Raw genomic sequence first — 19,154 nt, forward strand, 5'->3', positions numbered from 1 at the left:
CCAAAAAACATAGACATATATCCTCAATTCAAAGTGAGGATCTCCTACCTTTACATAATATTTTGTTCTTTTGTGTGTGTATGTGTGTGGTACACAAGAGGGCTGAACAGAAGGAAACCACAGAGAAGGGATGAATTCATTCAGCTTTAGACAAACCTTCACAAAATCTAGCTGGTTCCCTCCTCCTCTCTCTGATCCCTCCTTGTTCTCATTCTCTAAGTATTCTTTCTGTGTCTTGAACACGTTTTATCAATATGAATCATAGACTCAATGGATATGAGTTTGAGCAAGATGGTGAAGGACAGGGAAGCCTGGTGTGCCACAGTCCATGGGGTCACAAAGAGTTGGACACGACTGAGCTACTGAACAATAAAATCACTATGAATATCAAATAGTTTAGTTACTTAGACACATGTCTTTCACTCCCAAAATGTGGGAGGCTCTTCAAGAGCTGATGTCACTCCCCATGTATCTGTGTATCCACTCCCCCCACCACCCAGTGCTGGTCTTGCTGCTGTCACTGTGTTGATCCTAAAGAAAAATATCATATAGGAATAGTCCTGAGGAATAGGAGCCACTCAGCTTTACCATTAAAGCAGGGATTCAAAATGAAAGTCTATCAGAGGCAAAATGATAAGACATATTTCCAGAAATGGCACTAGTCAAAAGACCAATAAGAGCATTCACATCATTTTTATTGAATCAAAAACCGTCTAGAGACAAGTGGAAAAAATAATTTATTACAGGTTCTCTTACACATGAACATGGAACATTTATACAGGTTATCAACGTGCTGATAGGAAATGCTATATTTGAAGACAAACATTTTTACACAAAAGTAGTGGTCCTGTATTTTATAAAGATAGATATTAATAAATTATCAGAGATAATGAAGAACAACAGGTGATGATTCCAACAGGAATGCACTCTATGTTGAAATTAAAGTAACTTTTCTCAAGATGGCACCCTGGATAGAATCAAGTTCTTGTGAGCTAAGACAAAGGAGCTCTTTTCTGGGAAGAAAGGGCCAAGAAGGGCTCTGACCAACCAAAACACCCCAGCTGTGCTTGCCGCGTCATCCTTGGATGTAGTTAGAGCCCCTAACGTTTACTCCAAGCTAATGCAATAGCTCATTGTGAAACAGTGCTGCCTTCACCAACAGCTGCATGAGGTTAATGAGATTTATAATGCAAAGGATACAGTGCAAAGGACAGCATTTTAGAGGAACTGTAATCGCCACATGATCTGAATGAATAACCTAATAGTTTAATAGCAAAGAAGTATATTCTCTATTTCTGAAGGGAAATTAACATAATTCTAAATAGACACTGTTTTCTTAGCATGATATATGGAGTCTGAAAATAAACGGCATTTTTCCCCTAAAATTCTGAAATCACTCCTTTAGAAAACGATTTCTATAATGATATGCACCAACACAATAAAACCTTTTTATATGTTATAGTCATTAAAATATACACATATAGAGACACTGAACAGATGTGGAAAACCATGATATATATATATATATATATATACACATGGCTGAATACTGTTCAGTTTCATTTAATTAAATTCACCAAATATTTATTGGGTGCCCACTACTTGAAAACCACCATGCCAGGCGATGCGTAGTCGATCTGAAGACATGTGAAGCTCACATCAGCCACACAAAGCCAAACTTCAGATAACATACTAAACCTCAAAAATAATCAAAAGCAGAGCTAAAGCTGAATAATGAATAAGGAAAGAGATACACAGGAGAAAGGCTTGGGGAAACATGAAAAGGACGGAGGGAATCACTGGTCCTGGGCATGGCATCTGTTAGGGGTAGACTGGACCTCAACCTGCGATCTTAACCCCACAGTCCAGGATTCAGTTTTCATCCTGCTCCGTTTCCTTTAAAAAGTCAAGTAAATAGGGGATTAGTTTTCAGTGATAAGAAAGCTTGTAGGATTCCTCAAAATATTTTTTTTTAAATAAAATTTGCTCTGCATTCATATCTACCACTTTTTTAAGCCGTTCCCACCATCAGGTTGGCTGAAACAGCCACCCAAATAAAAGGAACAAAGCTTCAAGCAAACTAATTTATCAGAACATCTGGAAGCATGCTAGTGCCAGAGTAAATTATTTTAAGTGAAAACAGTGAAAAGAAGATAAAGATAAATATTTTACAACTTGGCATTTCATTCCTTTTACGACTTCTATTCTAAAAGCATTTTTAGGGAATGTGCACATTCAGGAAAATACATACAAGGAGTCTCTCCCCCTCTACAGAACCAGTACATCAACAGGGAATAGAGCATCGGGCTTGTTTCTGACACAGCCCACTGAAAGAGGGGCAAGGCTGGTGGGACCTTGGTGTCGTGAGCCACGGTGGGCCATAGGACCCCCGAGCAAACCCCAGTGCTATCCCCCAGCACATGGGTTCTGGATGGAGTATAGCCATAGCATGAGCACGAACCTATAGCTTCCCTGAGGAATTATTTAGATTCTAGACATGCATAAATCACTCTTCTCTCGAGATCAGTCCTGGGTGTTAGTTGGAAGGGCTGATGCTGAAGCTGAAACTCCAATACTTTGGCCACCTAATGCGGAGTTGACACATTGGAAAAGACCTTGATGCTGGGAGGGATTGGGGGCAGGAGGAGAAGGGGACGACAGAGGATGAGATGGCTGGATGGCATCACCGACGCAATGGACATGAGTTTGAGTAAACTCCGGGAGTTGGTGATGGACAGGGAGGCCTAGTGTGCTGTGATTCATGGGGTCGTGAAGAGTCGGACACAACTGAGCGACTGAACTGAACTGAACTCCAGGAAAGACCCACCAGGGACTAGCATGTCCAAAGATCCCCAAACATTCCACAAGGTGATGGTGTGGCCTTAGAAGGATCTGGAGCATCGTGGTTAGGAAACCACCCTTGAAGATGGTCATGTTGTCTCAGCCCTGGCAGTGACCACATGGCAACCCAGGGCACTGGGGAGGGGGCCAGGGACGCCCCTCACCGCCCACTCACTTGTGGGGCTCCAGCCAGATTACGGCAGAAGAACCAAAATCAGGGCTTCTCTCTCTCCAGTGCTTTTGGTTTTAATTTCATTAAAGGACAAAACTGTCAGACATCAGGTCTCCCCTAGCAGCTGCATTATTCTAACCAGCTCACTAATGGGTCAGTGTTTCCGCTGCTGTACTTACAAGTTCATGTAAGCAAGAACTCTTTGCAAATGAAACATATTTTCAGAGATTATGATTTAGCTCCCCATATTCATACCCTGTCTTAAAAAAGGAATTATACTCTGATGAGTCATACCTCTGTTCCTGTATTTTTTCTGGATAGAAACCAAACTTGCATTGGCTCCTTTTTGCCCTTCATGGACACGGGGCCTCTGTGCTCCAAATGGAATTGCGGGTCTGAATTTTCTGGTGTCATGAGACATCTAGAAGGGGACAGGGAACAGGCAGAGAAGCTTGCTGTATGGTCGCACAGAGAAAGTAACATACATCAAAGTTATAAAGAGAGACAGGAATGACACACAGTAAATTATTTAAAAGTACCAAGGCTTTAGTAAAAATACCACAGCAGAAATCCCTAAGAGTATGTAGAATCATTTAAAATGGAAATAATGACACAATCTTCTCAAATAAAAAATAAATAATCCCAAGACTTCCCTGGTGGTCCAGTGGTTAAGACTCCACACTCCCAATGCTGGGACCCCAGGTTTGATCCCTGGTTGGGGAACTAAGATCCCACATACCATGGTGTGACCAAAAAAAGAACAACACACCAGTTTTTTGTTTTGTTTTTGTTTAATTGAAAAATAATAGTAATCCTAAAAGCAGAGTTGATAACTGTAAAAGGTAATAAAATCACCCAGGGAATTAAAGCAGCTGCAAAGAGACATTTTTCAAGTCAGTAGATACCTAGATGTGTTCTAACCTGTATGTATATTCAGACACATTTATTTTCCCTTTTTCTCCAGTGGTTTCTGTTCGGCTTGTGAGGTTGACAGTGTTTCCAAAAAGACAGTAGCGAGGCATCCTCTGTCCTATGACTCCGGTCACTACCTCCCCTGTGTGGATCCCGATCGTTATCTGCAGAATCAAAGCTCTGGTTCAATACATTCAATAATAGGAATTATTGGTCACGCTAGACTAAAGAATTCAGAGTCATCATATAAAAATCATAAGAACTCTCTAGAACTCCAAACATATTACAGACAAAAACCCTCACAAAATCTGGCATGAGAGAAACATTCTTTGGAGCTTTCAAAAGTATGAATCTGGCCACTTACATTAGATTTAGGAAAGAGATTTTAAAAAATAAACCAGAAGGGACAGGGGGTTTTAATCTCATCCTCATGACTTTCAGCACATGGAATAAAGAAGGTAATTTCAAATAGATGGACAGATTTCCCATTTCTATGTAAGAATGTAATATAATAGGTTCAATAAAATATTAGTCTTTGTTTATACAGATGCCAAAAGGCACATGAAATGATGTTCAACATCACTAATTATTAGAGAAATGCAAATCAAAACTACAATGAAGTATCAGTTCACACTGGTCAGAACAGCCATCATTAAAAAGTCTACAAATAACAAATGCTGGAGAGGGTGTGGAGAAAATGGAACCCTCCTACACTGTTGCTGGGAATATAAGTTGGTGCAGCCCCTATGGAGAACAGTATGCAGGTTCCTTAAAAAACTAAAAATAGATCTGCCATATGATCCAGCAATCCCTCTGTGGAGCACACATCCAAAGAAAACTTTAATTCAAATACATATAACACAATGGAGTATTACTCAGCCATTAAAAAGAATACATTTGAATTAGTTCTAATGAGGTGGATGAAACTGGAGCCTTTTATATGGAGTGAAGTAAGCCAGAAAGAAAAGCACCAATACAGTATACTAATGCATATATATGGAATTTAGAAAGATGGTAACAATAACCCTGTGTACGAGACAGCAAAAGAGACACTGATGTATAGAACAGTCTTTTGGACTCTGTGGGAGAGGGAGAGGGTGGGATGATTTGGGAGAATGGCATTGAAATACGTATAATATCATATATGGAACGAGTCACCAGTCCAGATTCGATACACGATACTGGATGCTTGGGGCTGGTGCACTGGGATGACCCAGAGGGATGGTATGGGGAGGGAGGGAGGAGGGGGGTTCATGATGGGGAACACATGTATACCTGTGGCGGATTCATTTCGATATTTGGTAAAACCAATGCAATATTGTAAAGTTTAAAAATAAAATAAAAAAAAATACACATGCACCTCAATGTTCATAGAAGCACTGTTTACAACAACCAGGACACAGAAGCAACTTAAGTGTCCACTGACAGATGAATGGATAGGGAAGATGTAGTATATGTATACAATACAATTTTACTCAGCCATAAGAAGAATGAAATAATGCCATTTGCAGCAACATGGAGGGACCAAGCATAGGAAGTGAAGTCAGACAAAGACAAATATCATATGATACCATTTATATGTGGAATCTAAAATTTGACACAAATGAACTTATCCGTGAAACAGAAACAGATCATAGACATAGAGAACAGACCCGTGGTTACCAAAGAGGAAAGGGGGTGGAGGAGGGATAAAATAGGAGTTTGGGATTAGCAGATACACACCACTATATATAAAATAGATACACAACAAGGACCTACTGTATAGCACAGAGAACTCTACTCAATATCCTGAATTAAACCATAATGGAAAAGAATGTGAAAAAAAACGCACATACATATGTATATAACTGAATCATATTGCTGTACAGTAGAAACTAACACAACATTGTAAAATATACTTCAATTAAAAAAACATTAAAAATATTTAATCTTTGTTGTCAAGATGCAATTCCTTATGCATAATGAATGACTAGCTAGTCAAGAATATAAATCAGTTGTACAAAAGGCCTATTATGACCATTAAAATACGTGTTTTACCTACTAACCTGAACAGATTCACCATCTACTTGGACCTGGCCAGCAATCTCCATCATATCCAAGGCCAGGTGGCAGATGGACCGTGCGTGGTGGATGCATGGCTCCGGCAGCCCGCTCACTGTCATGTACTTGTCCCCGACAGTCTCCACCTGGTAGGGTGCAGACCGGTTAGTACAAGCATGACTGATTCATGTGCCACCCTTACACAAAACATGCTTTTCCATTTGCCATCAATAACTTGCAACTTTCCTCCCCCGACTCTCTTAAAATTCTAATATATTCGATGCCAACAAGAAGAAAACTGGTCAGTATTTAAAATGTACACAACTGGCACTTGAAGTCTGATTACAGGCAGGGACAGAACACAATATTAGTTTTCTTCTAGTAAGTCCTAGTTTCTCGCCTTAGACATCCTTAGGACCCAGAAGAATAATTTATGACCCTATTCCCCCTCAAAACAGTGATGGTTTGATGGGCCAAAGCACCACTTCCCTAAGTTCAGTGGTTCATCCAGGTCATTAACCATTTATCTTTATGATGTGCTCACACCGTGTTACATTGTTCCTCAGGAAATGGCCATAAAAATAAATAGTCCCTGTGGCACTGCTATGACTCCAGATGCCTGGGGATGGTTTAGTTCACATTCTTGCCTTTACTAAGCAATATTCCACGGACTTCATTTTTTCAATGTTATAATTTTTTTCTAACTGAAACCATGGGCAGAAATGCCTTATGACTGTTTATTTCCAGTTGATGTTATCTAAAAGCAGGTCTGAGTCCCTGGCACCCCTCCTATGCTCCATGACTTCTCTACGGTGCAAAACATTTATACCTTTCAGTAAAAATATCTCTGGCAGGGCACTGAAACAAATGCTACGTTTATGTTATGTGTGATAAACCACGTGTACAGATTTATTCATATAAGTGCAAATAAGTTGCTAAATATTTTAACTAGGGAAGCATCTGCTCCATTCATTTGAGTTACAGGAAAGAGACTATTTTAGAACAAGAGGTAATTATTTAAGAAAATGGTAAACAATGAATGCATGAGAGCTGACTGTACCCAGGCTGCATGGCTACAGTCAGGGACTGTGACTGCCACACCATTGGAAGACAGGGTCTGAAAATTCAGAGTAATGAATGCCACTGCTTTCGGACAGGGCGTGGACTTGCCTTATAAACAAATGGATTTTTCCGGGAGTCCGTCAGAGTGTCAAATCTAGTGTAGAGGTCATTGAGGAGGTTGACAATCTTCATGGCCCCTTCCCCAGACGCGTGCTTGCTGCAGAAAGCATTGAAGCCCACAATGCCGCTGAAGAGGATAGTCACGTTGTCATATCTCTTCGCAGGCACCGGACGCTTGTGCCTCAGCTCGTTGGCCACAGATGGAGGAAGCACAGAATACAGCAACCTGAGATCAGGACAGAGCCATCATGAGAGATGCTGAGAGCTGCTTTAGTGCTTCTACTGCCCATTTTAGAGACTTCGGTGCCATGTGCACAGTGAAGGCTCTGCTAGCACACTCATCATTAGCCACATTTATAAGTCAAGGCTAGAAAATATAAATAATTGGTTTGTTATAAACCAATCCAAACATCTCCCAATCCAAACCAATTCAAAGTATATCAAAATACACCAAACAAAACAACTAGACAAAACAAAGGACAGACACGAGGAAGCTGAAGTTGTTCTGTGCGCCTTGGGTTTCAGCGCTCCAACTGTGATATTCATGGAATGAAAGAAGTCATCCCAGCACTTAGCTCTGCAGTGTGGTGGTGGTGGTGGAGTCGCTAAGTCGTGTCTGACTCTCGCAACACCATGGGCTCCCAGGGACACATTCACCTCTCAGGGGCAAGCTGCCTGCCTCAACATTTGTCACCTGACATGAAAAGAAACAGATTTCCCCAACAAGGACCTACTGTACAGCACAGGGAACTATACTCAACATTTTTTAATAATCTATGAAGAATCTGAAAAAGAATACACATGTGTAAATGAATCACTGTGTTGTAGACCTGAAACTAACATAACACTGTAAATCAACTAGACTTCAATAAAAGAAAGGAAGGACAGGAGGAAGAAAGAAAACAGATTTTCCTTCCTGCCTCACTTCTCTGTGGAAGAAACTGATAAAGCAGGTAAGAAACTGGTCTAGGAAAGAAAAGATCTCATTTTCATTGACAATCCTGAGACCAGGCCAATGGCACAAGACGACACTGGCGTGGGGAGGAGAGAAGCAAGCACACAGGAGGTGAGAGCTGAGACCTGAGAGTCTCCTGGACTAGACAACTGGAGGAGCAAACGACACCTCCCAGCCTATTTCTCCCCGAAGCCAGCTGTCACTCAGGGCTAGGTTTAAGAAGCTGAGGTCACATTTTTTTCCTAGCTCCAGTGGAATTTCTTCAGTCTTTCATTTTCGCTCTCAAACATAGAACATTTTATAAAATGCTTTAAGGCTATTTTGAATATTACATGTGAACAGTAGCATGACTTCATTTCAACGAAAATTAGTAGTCAACGTTTATAATTAAATCACTTTGAAAATCAAATATCAACAAAGAGAGAAACCTAGGTGATTTTCCAATTTAACAGCTGAGCAGGATCTGAGAAACTCAAACTTAATAAATCCAGATGACTTTGAGCCTCAGTTCTTAAGCTCTATCTCACAATGTATTATTTTTCATGAAGGAAGCTGTTCCACATACTAAAATATACAATTTTGAGTTGTTTCTTGAGCAGTAGGAGGGATTTTGAGTACCTGCCTCATCCCGTATACTTCAGGAGATTTGAAAAATACCTGGAAAGACTAAGGGGTTAGGGCTTCAAGGAAAGTAAAGTGATCTCAAATAAACTATTATTTTCATCTTCATTATACAGAGTAGGAGAAGTGAAGGAAGAGGCTAAGGACGAAGATAGACATTCACCTGGATTCTTTATCCATCTATGCTGTTGACAAACAGTTGACATGTTTACCTTGCATCCATCCATGGGCAACAACACATGTATCAGTGTAAGAAAGTCTGATTAGACATCAGACATCACAGGAAGTGATTCTGCTACCAATGCTATGATGTCAAGTAGAGTGAAATAGTCCTACAGGAAGGAAGGTCAGGTCAATTCTGTAAGATTGCTTCCTATTATACAAATGTTAAAAACGAACACATAAGACCCTGGGTAAAATTCTCTTATGCAAGTCAGTGATTTTGTGCTTTTAATTAATTTTAATTAATATACTTCTAATATATCTCTATTCCTCAAGCAAGGCCAAGTGGTATGCACAATGTGTATTTGTTTAAATAAATTACTTGAAAATTAAATATGATCTTCAATGTCATTTGCCTACTATTTCAAAATTTAAAGCACCGTTCATAGTTTTGTATAGTTTTGTATTTTGATACTTTTGTTCGTGAGTCAAATTACAGATGTAATCACTGTCATCATAGATGACACTACAGTCTATCAGATTCATATCTGCCAAATTCTAAAATAATTTGGCATTCAAGAACTCTTTGAAAATATAATGGCCAAATCTAAGCTCACTGTTCAGTGTACCCCAGCACCTGGCAGCCCTGGCACAGAGAGGATTCTCGGTACACACTCCAGTGTGAAGAAATGGATGAACGGGCAGTCAGACTTGAAACATGCATTTGAGTTATTCTAATGATTTGCAGAGACATGATTTGTCGTATATTCTTTCAGCTTGGTTTGTAAAATTAGAAGACATATCCCCATTACTATTATGACTGATTTCTTTCTGTGTACCTGACAGATTTAAGTGACGTGCAAGAGTTTATTTATTTAGGACTCCATAACTGAGACAGGTTCCACAACTTGGAGTCTTTGTACAGAGAAGAACCCTTGTATGCTATTACTATTCAATCACTGAAGCGATGTTGCCTTGAAGCCTAAATTATATGTAATGTCCCATCTCTGGGCACTTTGCCTCCCGGGTGATAAGCATTAAGCTAAAATATCTTTATTCAGCTCACAGGAAATGTCCTGACAAGGCCCACCTGTGAGTGGCAGCAGGCAAGAAGAAATTAACACACCCCCTCTGGAGGCTGCTGGGAACCAGGAAACGCTTGGCTTGAGTCCCTCCCCTTTAAATTAAAAGAGCCTGAATTCTAACTCAGGCAAGACAGGTCTTTGGGACATGAGTTCACCATCTGCTCCATCTGCTGGCTTTCATAATTAAGTCTCTGTTCCTTGCCCCAACACCGCATCTCTGGATTTACTGGCCTATCATGTGGCGAGTAACCTGAGCTTGGACCTAGTCAGTCTGTCAGCCTTAACCACACGAGAGCCGCCGAATCCACCATGCAGGACAGCCCTGTCGTCTGTAACCACAGGTTACATTCTTACGTGTCCGTCTTTTTCTTTTCATCTTCCAGGGCTCGTAACGTGAGCTGCAGCCTGTCTGTGAGGATTTCCAGTTCCTGGGTCAGCTTGTACTCCTCTCTGAACTGCTCTCCCAGGAGCACGAGGTCCCGAGTGGCATCGTGCAGAGGGATGTCACTCAGGTACAGCCCTCGCCGGGTCAGGTCGTCCAGGTTCATGACACTGTCATAAGAAGAAGGACACACAGTCAGACTCCATGCTTCCATGGCAACACCACCTGGTTTCCGTCAAGGAGTCTAATCCTGCCACTGCGTGCCATTCAAAAGGTCAGGCTGAAGAAAACTCAGATAAAAGCAAGAGGAATATGACTTCATTCTTCTTAGTATGTAAACATCTATCAAAGAGAAGTGAACTTGAAATGCAGTTGTGCCAAACTGCAATTTTTTTTTTATGCCGTCAGCCTAAATTAAAAGATAATGTGAAAAGTTGCCTTATGAAACCCACTCAGGTTTTCTTCTCAAGGCTGTTATTACTTATTATTGCCAGAGGTTTTCCTCACTATAAAGAAATGAAGAAAAAGTTATCTTGGGAATTCCCTGGCAGTCCAGTGGGGAAGACTTCGCCTTCCAGTGCAGGGGTGCGGGTTTGATCCCTGGTTGAGAAGCAAAGATCCCACATGCTTTGAGGCCAAAAAAACAAAACATAAAACAGAAGCAATGTTGTAACAAATTCAACAAAGACTTTACAAATGGTCCACATCAAAAAAACAATCTTTAAAAAAAAGTTATCTTTCCTCTCTTTTACAAGGATAACAATGCTTCTTCTACAAAACTAGTTGATTGTCATCTTAGGGGATCTATGACTCTTGAACCTAGTTGTTTTCTCTTTCAGACACGATGACTGGAGGTTGACACCAGATTTATGACTCATCTTCAACATGAATTTTCTGTACTCTTGACTTCTAACATGTATTTTTACACACTACTCTAATTTCTGGCTCCACTTTCTTCTGTTACTCTTATTTTCTTTGGCTTATTTGTTTCATCTATTTTTGCTGAATTTTATGCATCTGTGTGACTTGTCATTTTTAGAAAATGTAATATTTACTGATTCAGTGAAGATCTGGTAAATTAAAAAGTAGACTGTTTTTTAAAAATTTAGACTTTGGTTAAAATATCTTAAGGTTACATTATTGGCTTTAATTATTTAAATGCCAAATAATTATTTCCAGTCATTCATAATAATCATTTCTCTAAACTGACATAATTGTGTTGTAAATTTATTGAAGAATTTTGGATGAATAAAATGTCTCCCTGAAATATATTCTCAGAATGTCCATTAAAAAAGCAAAAATAAGCACACCAGTAAAGGAAAATAAAACACAAAGAGTCCACTATTGACACACACCCCTCAGGAAAGAAGCCAGATCATCCACCAGTGGTTTCAAGACCAGCCAATTAGTAGAGAAAAAAAATGTCTATAAGTTTAAACTGAAAATGAATCACTGAAATGCTCATATTGAGAGAGAACATCAAATCATGTCATTGTTCAAAAAACTTACTATTATCTTAATGAGCTGTGTGCTTAGTTGCTCAGTTGTGTCCAACTCTTTGCAACCCCATGGACTGTATGTAGCCTGCCAGGCTCCTCTGTCCATGGGATTCTCTAGGCAAGAATACCGGAGTGGGTTGCCATGCTCTCCTCCAGGGCATCCTTCCGACCCAGGAAACAAACCTGGGTCTCCTGGAAGCGGATTCTTTATCAGCTAAACTACCAGGGAAGCCCAAAACTATCCTATCCTCTTGGAACTATACATTTTACAAGTTAAAGTGCGTTTAGTTGATCTCTTATGGAATGTGAGTACCAATTTTTTTATACACACGAGCAGTTCCCATATAAGAAGGCTTCTCAGGTGCCTCAGTGGTAAAGACTACACCTGCCAATGCAGGAGACTCAAGAGACTCAGGTTCAATCCCTGGGTCGGGAAGATCCCCTGGAGGAGAAAATGGCAACCTACTCAAGAATCCCATGAACAGAGGAACCTGGCAGGCTACAGTCCACAGGGTAGGAAAGAGTCGGACACAATTGAGTGAGCACACCCACACACACAAGTCCCATATAACAACTGGTGATTATATTACTATGTATCCTATTTCTGCATATGGTAATTAGCAAGTGGACTCCAAATTTCTGCCTGTACTTCCAAAGAAACCATTCTCTCCATGAATAAGAACTGTCTCTATTTAAAAGTTATCTTTCTACCAATGCTCAACTTGGAAAAAGACAGAAGGAAAAGACATTTATTGATAGCAGATGCAAATACAGTTTGATCAATGGAGGTTATTAATAAAAAACATGAGTTTATATTCCCTAATTTTGTCTCTCTTATTTTCATAATATATTCTCAGGGGAAAAACCCGATAATTAGTCTTATATAATCTTTAATACCAGATTTGTTATTATAATAATAGTTATTATTATATTATAATATATTATATTAATATATTTATAATAATTATTAAAAATTTAAAGAAGGCTGTAACAAAATCCATTAATTTTTTCAGAAATTTTGAAACAGTATTATCAAGTGAAAAGTGATTATTTGGACTTTAAATTTTTGATCAACATATGGAGGCTGAACAACACGCTGCTGAATAACCAACAAATCACAGAAGAAATCAAAAAAGAAATCAAAATTTGCATAGAAACAAATGAAAATGAAAACACAACAACCCAAAACATGTGGAACACTGTAAAAGCAGTCCTAAGGGGAAAGTTCATAGCAATACAGGCATACCTCAAGAAACAAGAAAAAAGTCAAATAAACAACCTAATTCTACACCTAAAGCAACTAGAAAAGGAAGAAATGAAGAACCCCAGGGTTAGTAGAAGGAAAGAAATCTTAAAAATTAGGGCAGAAATAAATGCAAAAGAAACAAAAGAGACCATAGCAAAAATCAACAAAGCCAAAAGCTGGTTCTTTGAAAGGATAAATAAAATTGACAAACCATTAGCCAGACTCATCAAGAAACAAAGGGAGAAAAATCAAATCAATAAAATTAGAAACGAAAATGGAGAGATCACAACAGACAACACAGAAATACAAAGGATCATAAGAGACTACTATCAACAATTATATGTCAATAAAATGGACAACGTGGAAGAAATGGACAAATTCTTAGAAAAGTACAACTTTCCAAAACTCGACCAGGAAGAAATAGAAAACCTTAACAGACCCATCACAAGCACGGAAATTGAAACTGTAATCAAAAATCTTCCAGCAAACAAAAGCCCAGGTCCAGATGGCTTCACAACTGAATTCTACCAAAAATTTAGAGAAGAGCTAACACCCAACCTACTCAAACTCTTCCAGAAAATTGCAGAGGAAGGTAAACTTCCAAACTCATTCTATGAGGCCACCATCACCCTAATACCAAAACCTGACAAAGATCCCACAAAAAAAAAGAAAACTACAGGCCAATATCACTGATGAACATATATGCAAAAATCCTTAACAAAATTCTAGCAATCAGAATCCAACAACACATTAAAAAGATCATATACCATGACCAAGTGGGCTTTATCCCAGGGATGCAAGGATTCTTCAATATCCACAAATCAATCAATGTAATACACCACATTAACAAATTGAAAAATAAAAACCATATGATTATCTCAATAGATGCAGAGAAAGCCTTTGACAAAATTCAACATCCATTTATGATAAAAACTCTCCAGAAAGCAGAAATAGAAGGAACATACCTCAACATAATAAAAGCTATATATGACAAACCCACAGCAAACATTACCCTCAATGGTGAAAAATTGAAAGCATTTCCTCTAAAGTCAGGAACAAGACAAGGGTGCCCACTTTCACCATTACTATTCAACATAGTTTTGGAAGTTTTGGCCACAGCAATCAGAGCAGAAGAAGAAATAAAAGGAATCCAAGTTGGAAAAGAAGAAGTAAAACTCTCCCTGTTTGCAGATGACATGATCCTCTACATAGAAAACCCTAAAGACTCCACCAGAAAATTACTAGAACTAATCAATGATTATAGTAAAGTTGCAGGATATAAAATCAACACACAGAAATGCCTTGCATTCCTATACACTAATAATGAGAAAACAGAAAGAGAAATTAAGGAAACAATTCCATTCACCATTGCAACGGAAAGAATAAAATACTTAGGAATATATCTACCTAAAGAAACTAAAGACCTATATATAGAAAACTATAAAACACTGGTGAAAGAAACCAAAGAGGACACTAATAGATGGAGAAATATACCATGTTCATGGATTGGAAGAATCAATATAGTGAAAATGAGTATATTACCCAAAGCAATTTATAGATTCAATGCAATCCCTATCAAGCTACCAATGGTATTCTTCACAGAGCTAGAACAAATAATTTCACAATTTGTATGGAAATACAAAAAACCTCGAATAGCCAAAGCTATCTTGAGAAAGAAGAATGGAACTGGAGGAATCAACCTGCCTGACTTCAGGCTCTACTACAAAGCCACAGTCATCAAGACAGTATGGTACTGGCACAAAGACAGAAATATAGATCAATGGAACAAAATAGAAAGCCCAGAGATAAATCCATGCACATATGGACACCTTATCTTTGACAAAGGAGGCAAGAATATACAATGGATTAAAGACAATCTCTTTAACAAGTGGTGCTGGGAAAACTGGTGGACCACTTGTAAAAGAATGAAACTAGAACACTTTCTAACACCATACACAAAAATAAACTCAAAATGGATTAAAGGTCTAAATGTAAGACCAGAAACTATAAAACTCCTAGAGGAGAACATAGGCAAAACACTCTCCGACATATATCACAGCAGGATCCTCTATGACCCACTGCCCAGAATATTGGAAATAAAAGCAAAAATAAACAAATGGGACCTAATTAAAATTAAAAGCTTCTGCACAACAAAGGAAACTATAAGCAAGGTGAAAAGACAGCCTTCAGAATGGGAGAAAATAATAGCAAATGAATCAACTGACAAACAACTAATCTCAAAAATATACAAGCAACTCCTACAGCTCAATTCCAGAAAAATAAATGACCCAGTCAAAAAATGGGCCAAAGAACTAAATAGACAGTTCTCCAAAAAAGACATACAGATGGCTAACAAACACATGAAAAGATGCTCAACATCACTCATTATCAGAGAAATGCAAATCAAAACCTTTATGAGGTACCATTTCACACCAGTCAGAATGGCTGCGATCCAAAAGTCTACAAGCAATAAATGCTGGAGAGGGTGTGGAGAAAAGGGAACCCTCTTACACTGTTGGTGGGAATGCAAACTAGTACAGCCACTATGGAGAACAGTGTGGAGATTCCTTAAAAAACTGGAAATAGAACTGCCTTATGATCCAGCAATCCCACTGCTGGGCATACACACTGAGGAAACCAGAATTGAAAGAGACATGTGTACCCCAATGTTCATCGCAGCACTGTTTATAATAGCCAGGACATGGAAGCAACCTAGATGTCCATCAGCAGATGAATGGATAAGACAGCTGTGGTACATATACACAATGGAGTATTACTCAGCCATTAAAAAGAATACATTTGAATCAGTTCTAATGAGGTGGATGAAACTGGAACCTATTATACAGAGTGAAGTAAGCCAGAAAGAAAAACACCAATACAGTATACTAACGCATATATATGGAATTTAGAAAGATGGTAACAATAACCCTGTATACGAGACAGCAAAAGAGACACTGATATATATAACAGTCTTATGGACTCTGTGGGAGAGGGAGAGGGTGGGATGATTTGGGAGAATGGCATTGAAATACATATATCATATATGAAATGAGTTGCCAGTCCAGGTTCGATGCACGATACTGGATGCTTGGGGCTGGTGCACTGGGACGACCCAGAGGGATGGTATGGGGAGGGAGGAAGGAGAATGGTTCAGGATGGGGAACACATCCTGTGGCAGATTCATTTCGATATTTGGCAAAACCAATACAATATTGTAAAGTTTAAAAATAAAATAAAATTTAAAAAAAATAAAATAAATTTTTGATCAGTAGCCCTCCAAAACAGGCTTTGTCAACTGTTACTAAATAATATGCATACATTTTGGCTATACAAATTAAAAATGTACAAAATATTACCTAAAAACAAACTTTGTAATTATCTATTTCTACTGTTCTAACATAAATTTAAACACACATTACTTACTCTGAATTCCCACGCATCTTTTAGAAAAGTGCTTTGTCAAACTATAAAAATACCAGCCTACAGTTGTACTTCCCTCTGATGTTTACTATGTCACATAATTCACATAAATTTTAACTTAATACTGCATCGTGCATAGTGTATCTCAGTTAAAGTAGAAAAATGTTTTTAACATAAAATAGTTTAAATCCAGAAATCATTAGAAAAGTAATTTCTTGGTGCCAAATACACCTGTGTATTCATGCCATTGCATTATTAATAAATGCTTTGTAGACTTGTTTTCTCCATGATGCCTCTCTGGAAGGTACAAAACTACAGAATTAGCCAACTTCAGATTACATATCCTCTGACCTAAAGGCATAAACACTCAACAGATTGATTAAGATGTGGCAAATAAAAGAGAATACATGATTTCTTCTGAGTTACTATACAAGTTCAAAGAATTTATCCTTGTTATAGAGAGAATAAGCATAATTCTCCTTGTCTAAGAAGAGTTGTAAAATCTAAGTATACTTTGTAGAAACAATTGAATAAAATGTTACTGAATTTCCTTTTAGCAAAAGATGGGTGCTTATATCCATTATAATTCATCTAAAAGTGATTACCTTGGTGAGCACAGGAAAAGTATGCTGTCTGCTTCGGGCAAGTAGATCATCTGACCCTTGAGCCGTAAGCAGCTGATTTCAGTGCCCGTCAGCTCATCCTCACACTCTGATTTCTCTACATCCAACAACCCTTCCTGGAAAAGGCAAGACACACAGGCAACACGGGCATCTCTCCCAAGAAGGGAACAGGGACCTCATTCCCACCAAACCATAAGGGAGAACAGGAACCCAGGCAGAACGGAAGAGGCCTTTCACCAGAGTCTGCCAGGTAACAACCAGACAACCTGACATCACTGCAGAAATGCAAACTGAACCCACGAAGACAGGAGCTTTGCTACTTTGACATCCTTGTGGAAAGCTTCCGTGACTCATTTCTGATTTTCCATGGAGCAGATGGTAAAGAATCAGTCTGCAATGTGGGAGACCTGGGTTTGATCACTGGGTTAGGAAGATCCCCTGGAGAAGGATATAGCAACCCACTCCACTCTTCTTGTCTGAAAAGTCCCATAGAGGAGCCTGGCAGGCTACTGTCCACTGGGGTCACAAACAGATGGATACAACTGAGCAACTAAGCATGACTGGTTCACTGATGTGTGACTGGCCCATCCAGGCAAGGCATTTTCAAAATTCACTTCTGTTCATTTTAATCCATGACTAGAATCCCACTGCTCCTCAGACAACCCCCAATTTAGCACCATTGCTTTTGAAACAGGACTCCCTTCGGGGTCTGGTTTTGCTCTCTCTACACCTTCTGAATCTCACAGAATGTTTTTGTAGCTAATTATCCCTGTGGAACATTTCTAACCTGTAACAAACCTTACTTCCTCATATTGAGTGAAATAACATCTTGATTACCTTGCTTCTCAACACGAAGACTGTATTGATGTGTGAGAGGATTCCATGGAAACTGATGTCAATATGAGGACGGACCAGGGAGAAGACAGACAGGAGGCTGCAGTTCCCAGGCTGGAGCTAAAATGTAGATGAAAAGAAAAGGGGACTTAATTAGCACTTTGGTGTATTTTAAATTCCTTTCTTTTGCCTAAAAGTGTCAATTGATTTTGAACATTATTTTCAGACAGCAGATAAACAGTGACTATTTGCTCAATGATGAATAAATTAAGTGAAAGCTGATTGTTACTGGAAAGTCATTTTCTCATGAAAACAAGACCACTATTCCTGAAAAATTTCCCCACTGCTCTTGTGATTAAAAGAGAGAGAGAGAAAAAAGTTTCTGTCCCAGGCAAAGTTGCAGTATGCTCAAACATACTGAGTTTACAGTTATAGCACTTCTGTGATGTTTCAAGCGCTCCATGTTCCCTGACAGATAAACAAAGGTTGAGTGAATCAGTGGCCATGTATAACAGTAGCATTTCTGTGGCCTTTCATCTCAGGCTCCCAGGGAATGTAATCTCCTTTACCTGGGGAAGGACTCTGTAGATGGCGTTGCCACACTGAGTGACCACAAGATCCCTGTCAAATATGATGTGAAAGGGAAAGGCTTTGCAGAACGTATATGGGCTGATGCGTGATTCCTGGGTACCGTTTTCTTCAAATCTGTCAAGATCTTCATAAAAATCCTCTTCTTTTGACTCTTTTTCTTCAATCAAAAATTGAGTATGATCACATTCTTCATTTCTTTGTTGAATAACCTGGATGCCAAAGAGATAAATGGTGTTAACTGTCTGGCATTTCCATTTGGTTACAATATTTAAATACCTAAGAAATTGGTAATGAAAACCACATTTAGAAGGTTAATTTTAAAGATTTAAAATATGCAAATACTATATATGCCTAATATAGAAAACTATATTTGGATACTGACTTAGGAAATTTGAAGGCAATAATTATTCACAGTAAAACTGCAAATCTGGTACTAGTCCCCTAGTGGTCCATGCAGCATCTTCAGTAGAATCTGGAGTAAAGCACCCCCGTCCCCATAGGCTCAGTGTCCCCTCAAGCCAGGCACACACTTACGGTAAATGACATACACATCAGACAGAGCAGTACTGTTTAATATGATAAAAAATGC

General features: G+C 38.9%; 1 protein-coding gene across 2 annotated transcripts in view; it reads right to left on the reverse strand.

Annotated features, from left to right (window-relative positions):
- Nucleotides 1-674: 674 nt before the first annotated feature.
- The window catches only part of GUCY1B1 (guanylate cyclase 1 soluble subunit beta 1), a 62,775-nt gene continuing 44,295 nt past the window's right edge, over nt 675-19,154 (reverse strand). Inside the window, exons 6-14 of one of the 2 annotated variants that reach the window (XM_010813816.4) lie at nt 18,544-18,774; nt 17,978-18,094; nt 17,123-17,256; nt 10,325-10,522; nt 7,136-7,373; nt 5,971-6,111; nt 3,935-4,089; nt 3,308-3,434; nt 675-1,896 (exon numbers count right to left, since the gene is read on the reverse strand). In XM_010813816.4, the coding sequence (XP_010812118.1) occupies nt 1,873-1,896; nt 3,308-3,434; nt 3,935-4,089; nt 5,971-6,111; nt 7,136-7,373; nt 10,325-10,522; nt 17,123-17,256; nt 17,978-18,094; nt 18,544-18,774 (1,365 nt within the window). In that variant the 3' untranslated portion in view covers nt 675-1,872. 2 annotated transcript variants of the gene reach the window in all.

The sequence above is a fragment of the Bos taurus genome, chromosome 17 (genome assembly GCF_002263795.3).
Source record: "Bos taurus isolate L1 Dominette 01449 registration number 42190680 breed Hereford chromosome 17, ARS-UCD2.0, whole genome shotgun sequence".
In the NCBI taxonomy this organism is placed as follows: Eukaryota; Metazoa; Chordata; class Mammalia; order Artiodactyla; family Bovidae; genus Bos; species Bos taurus.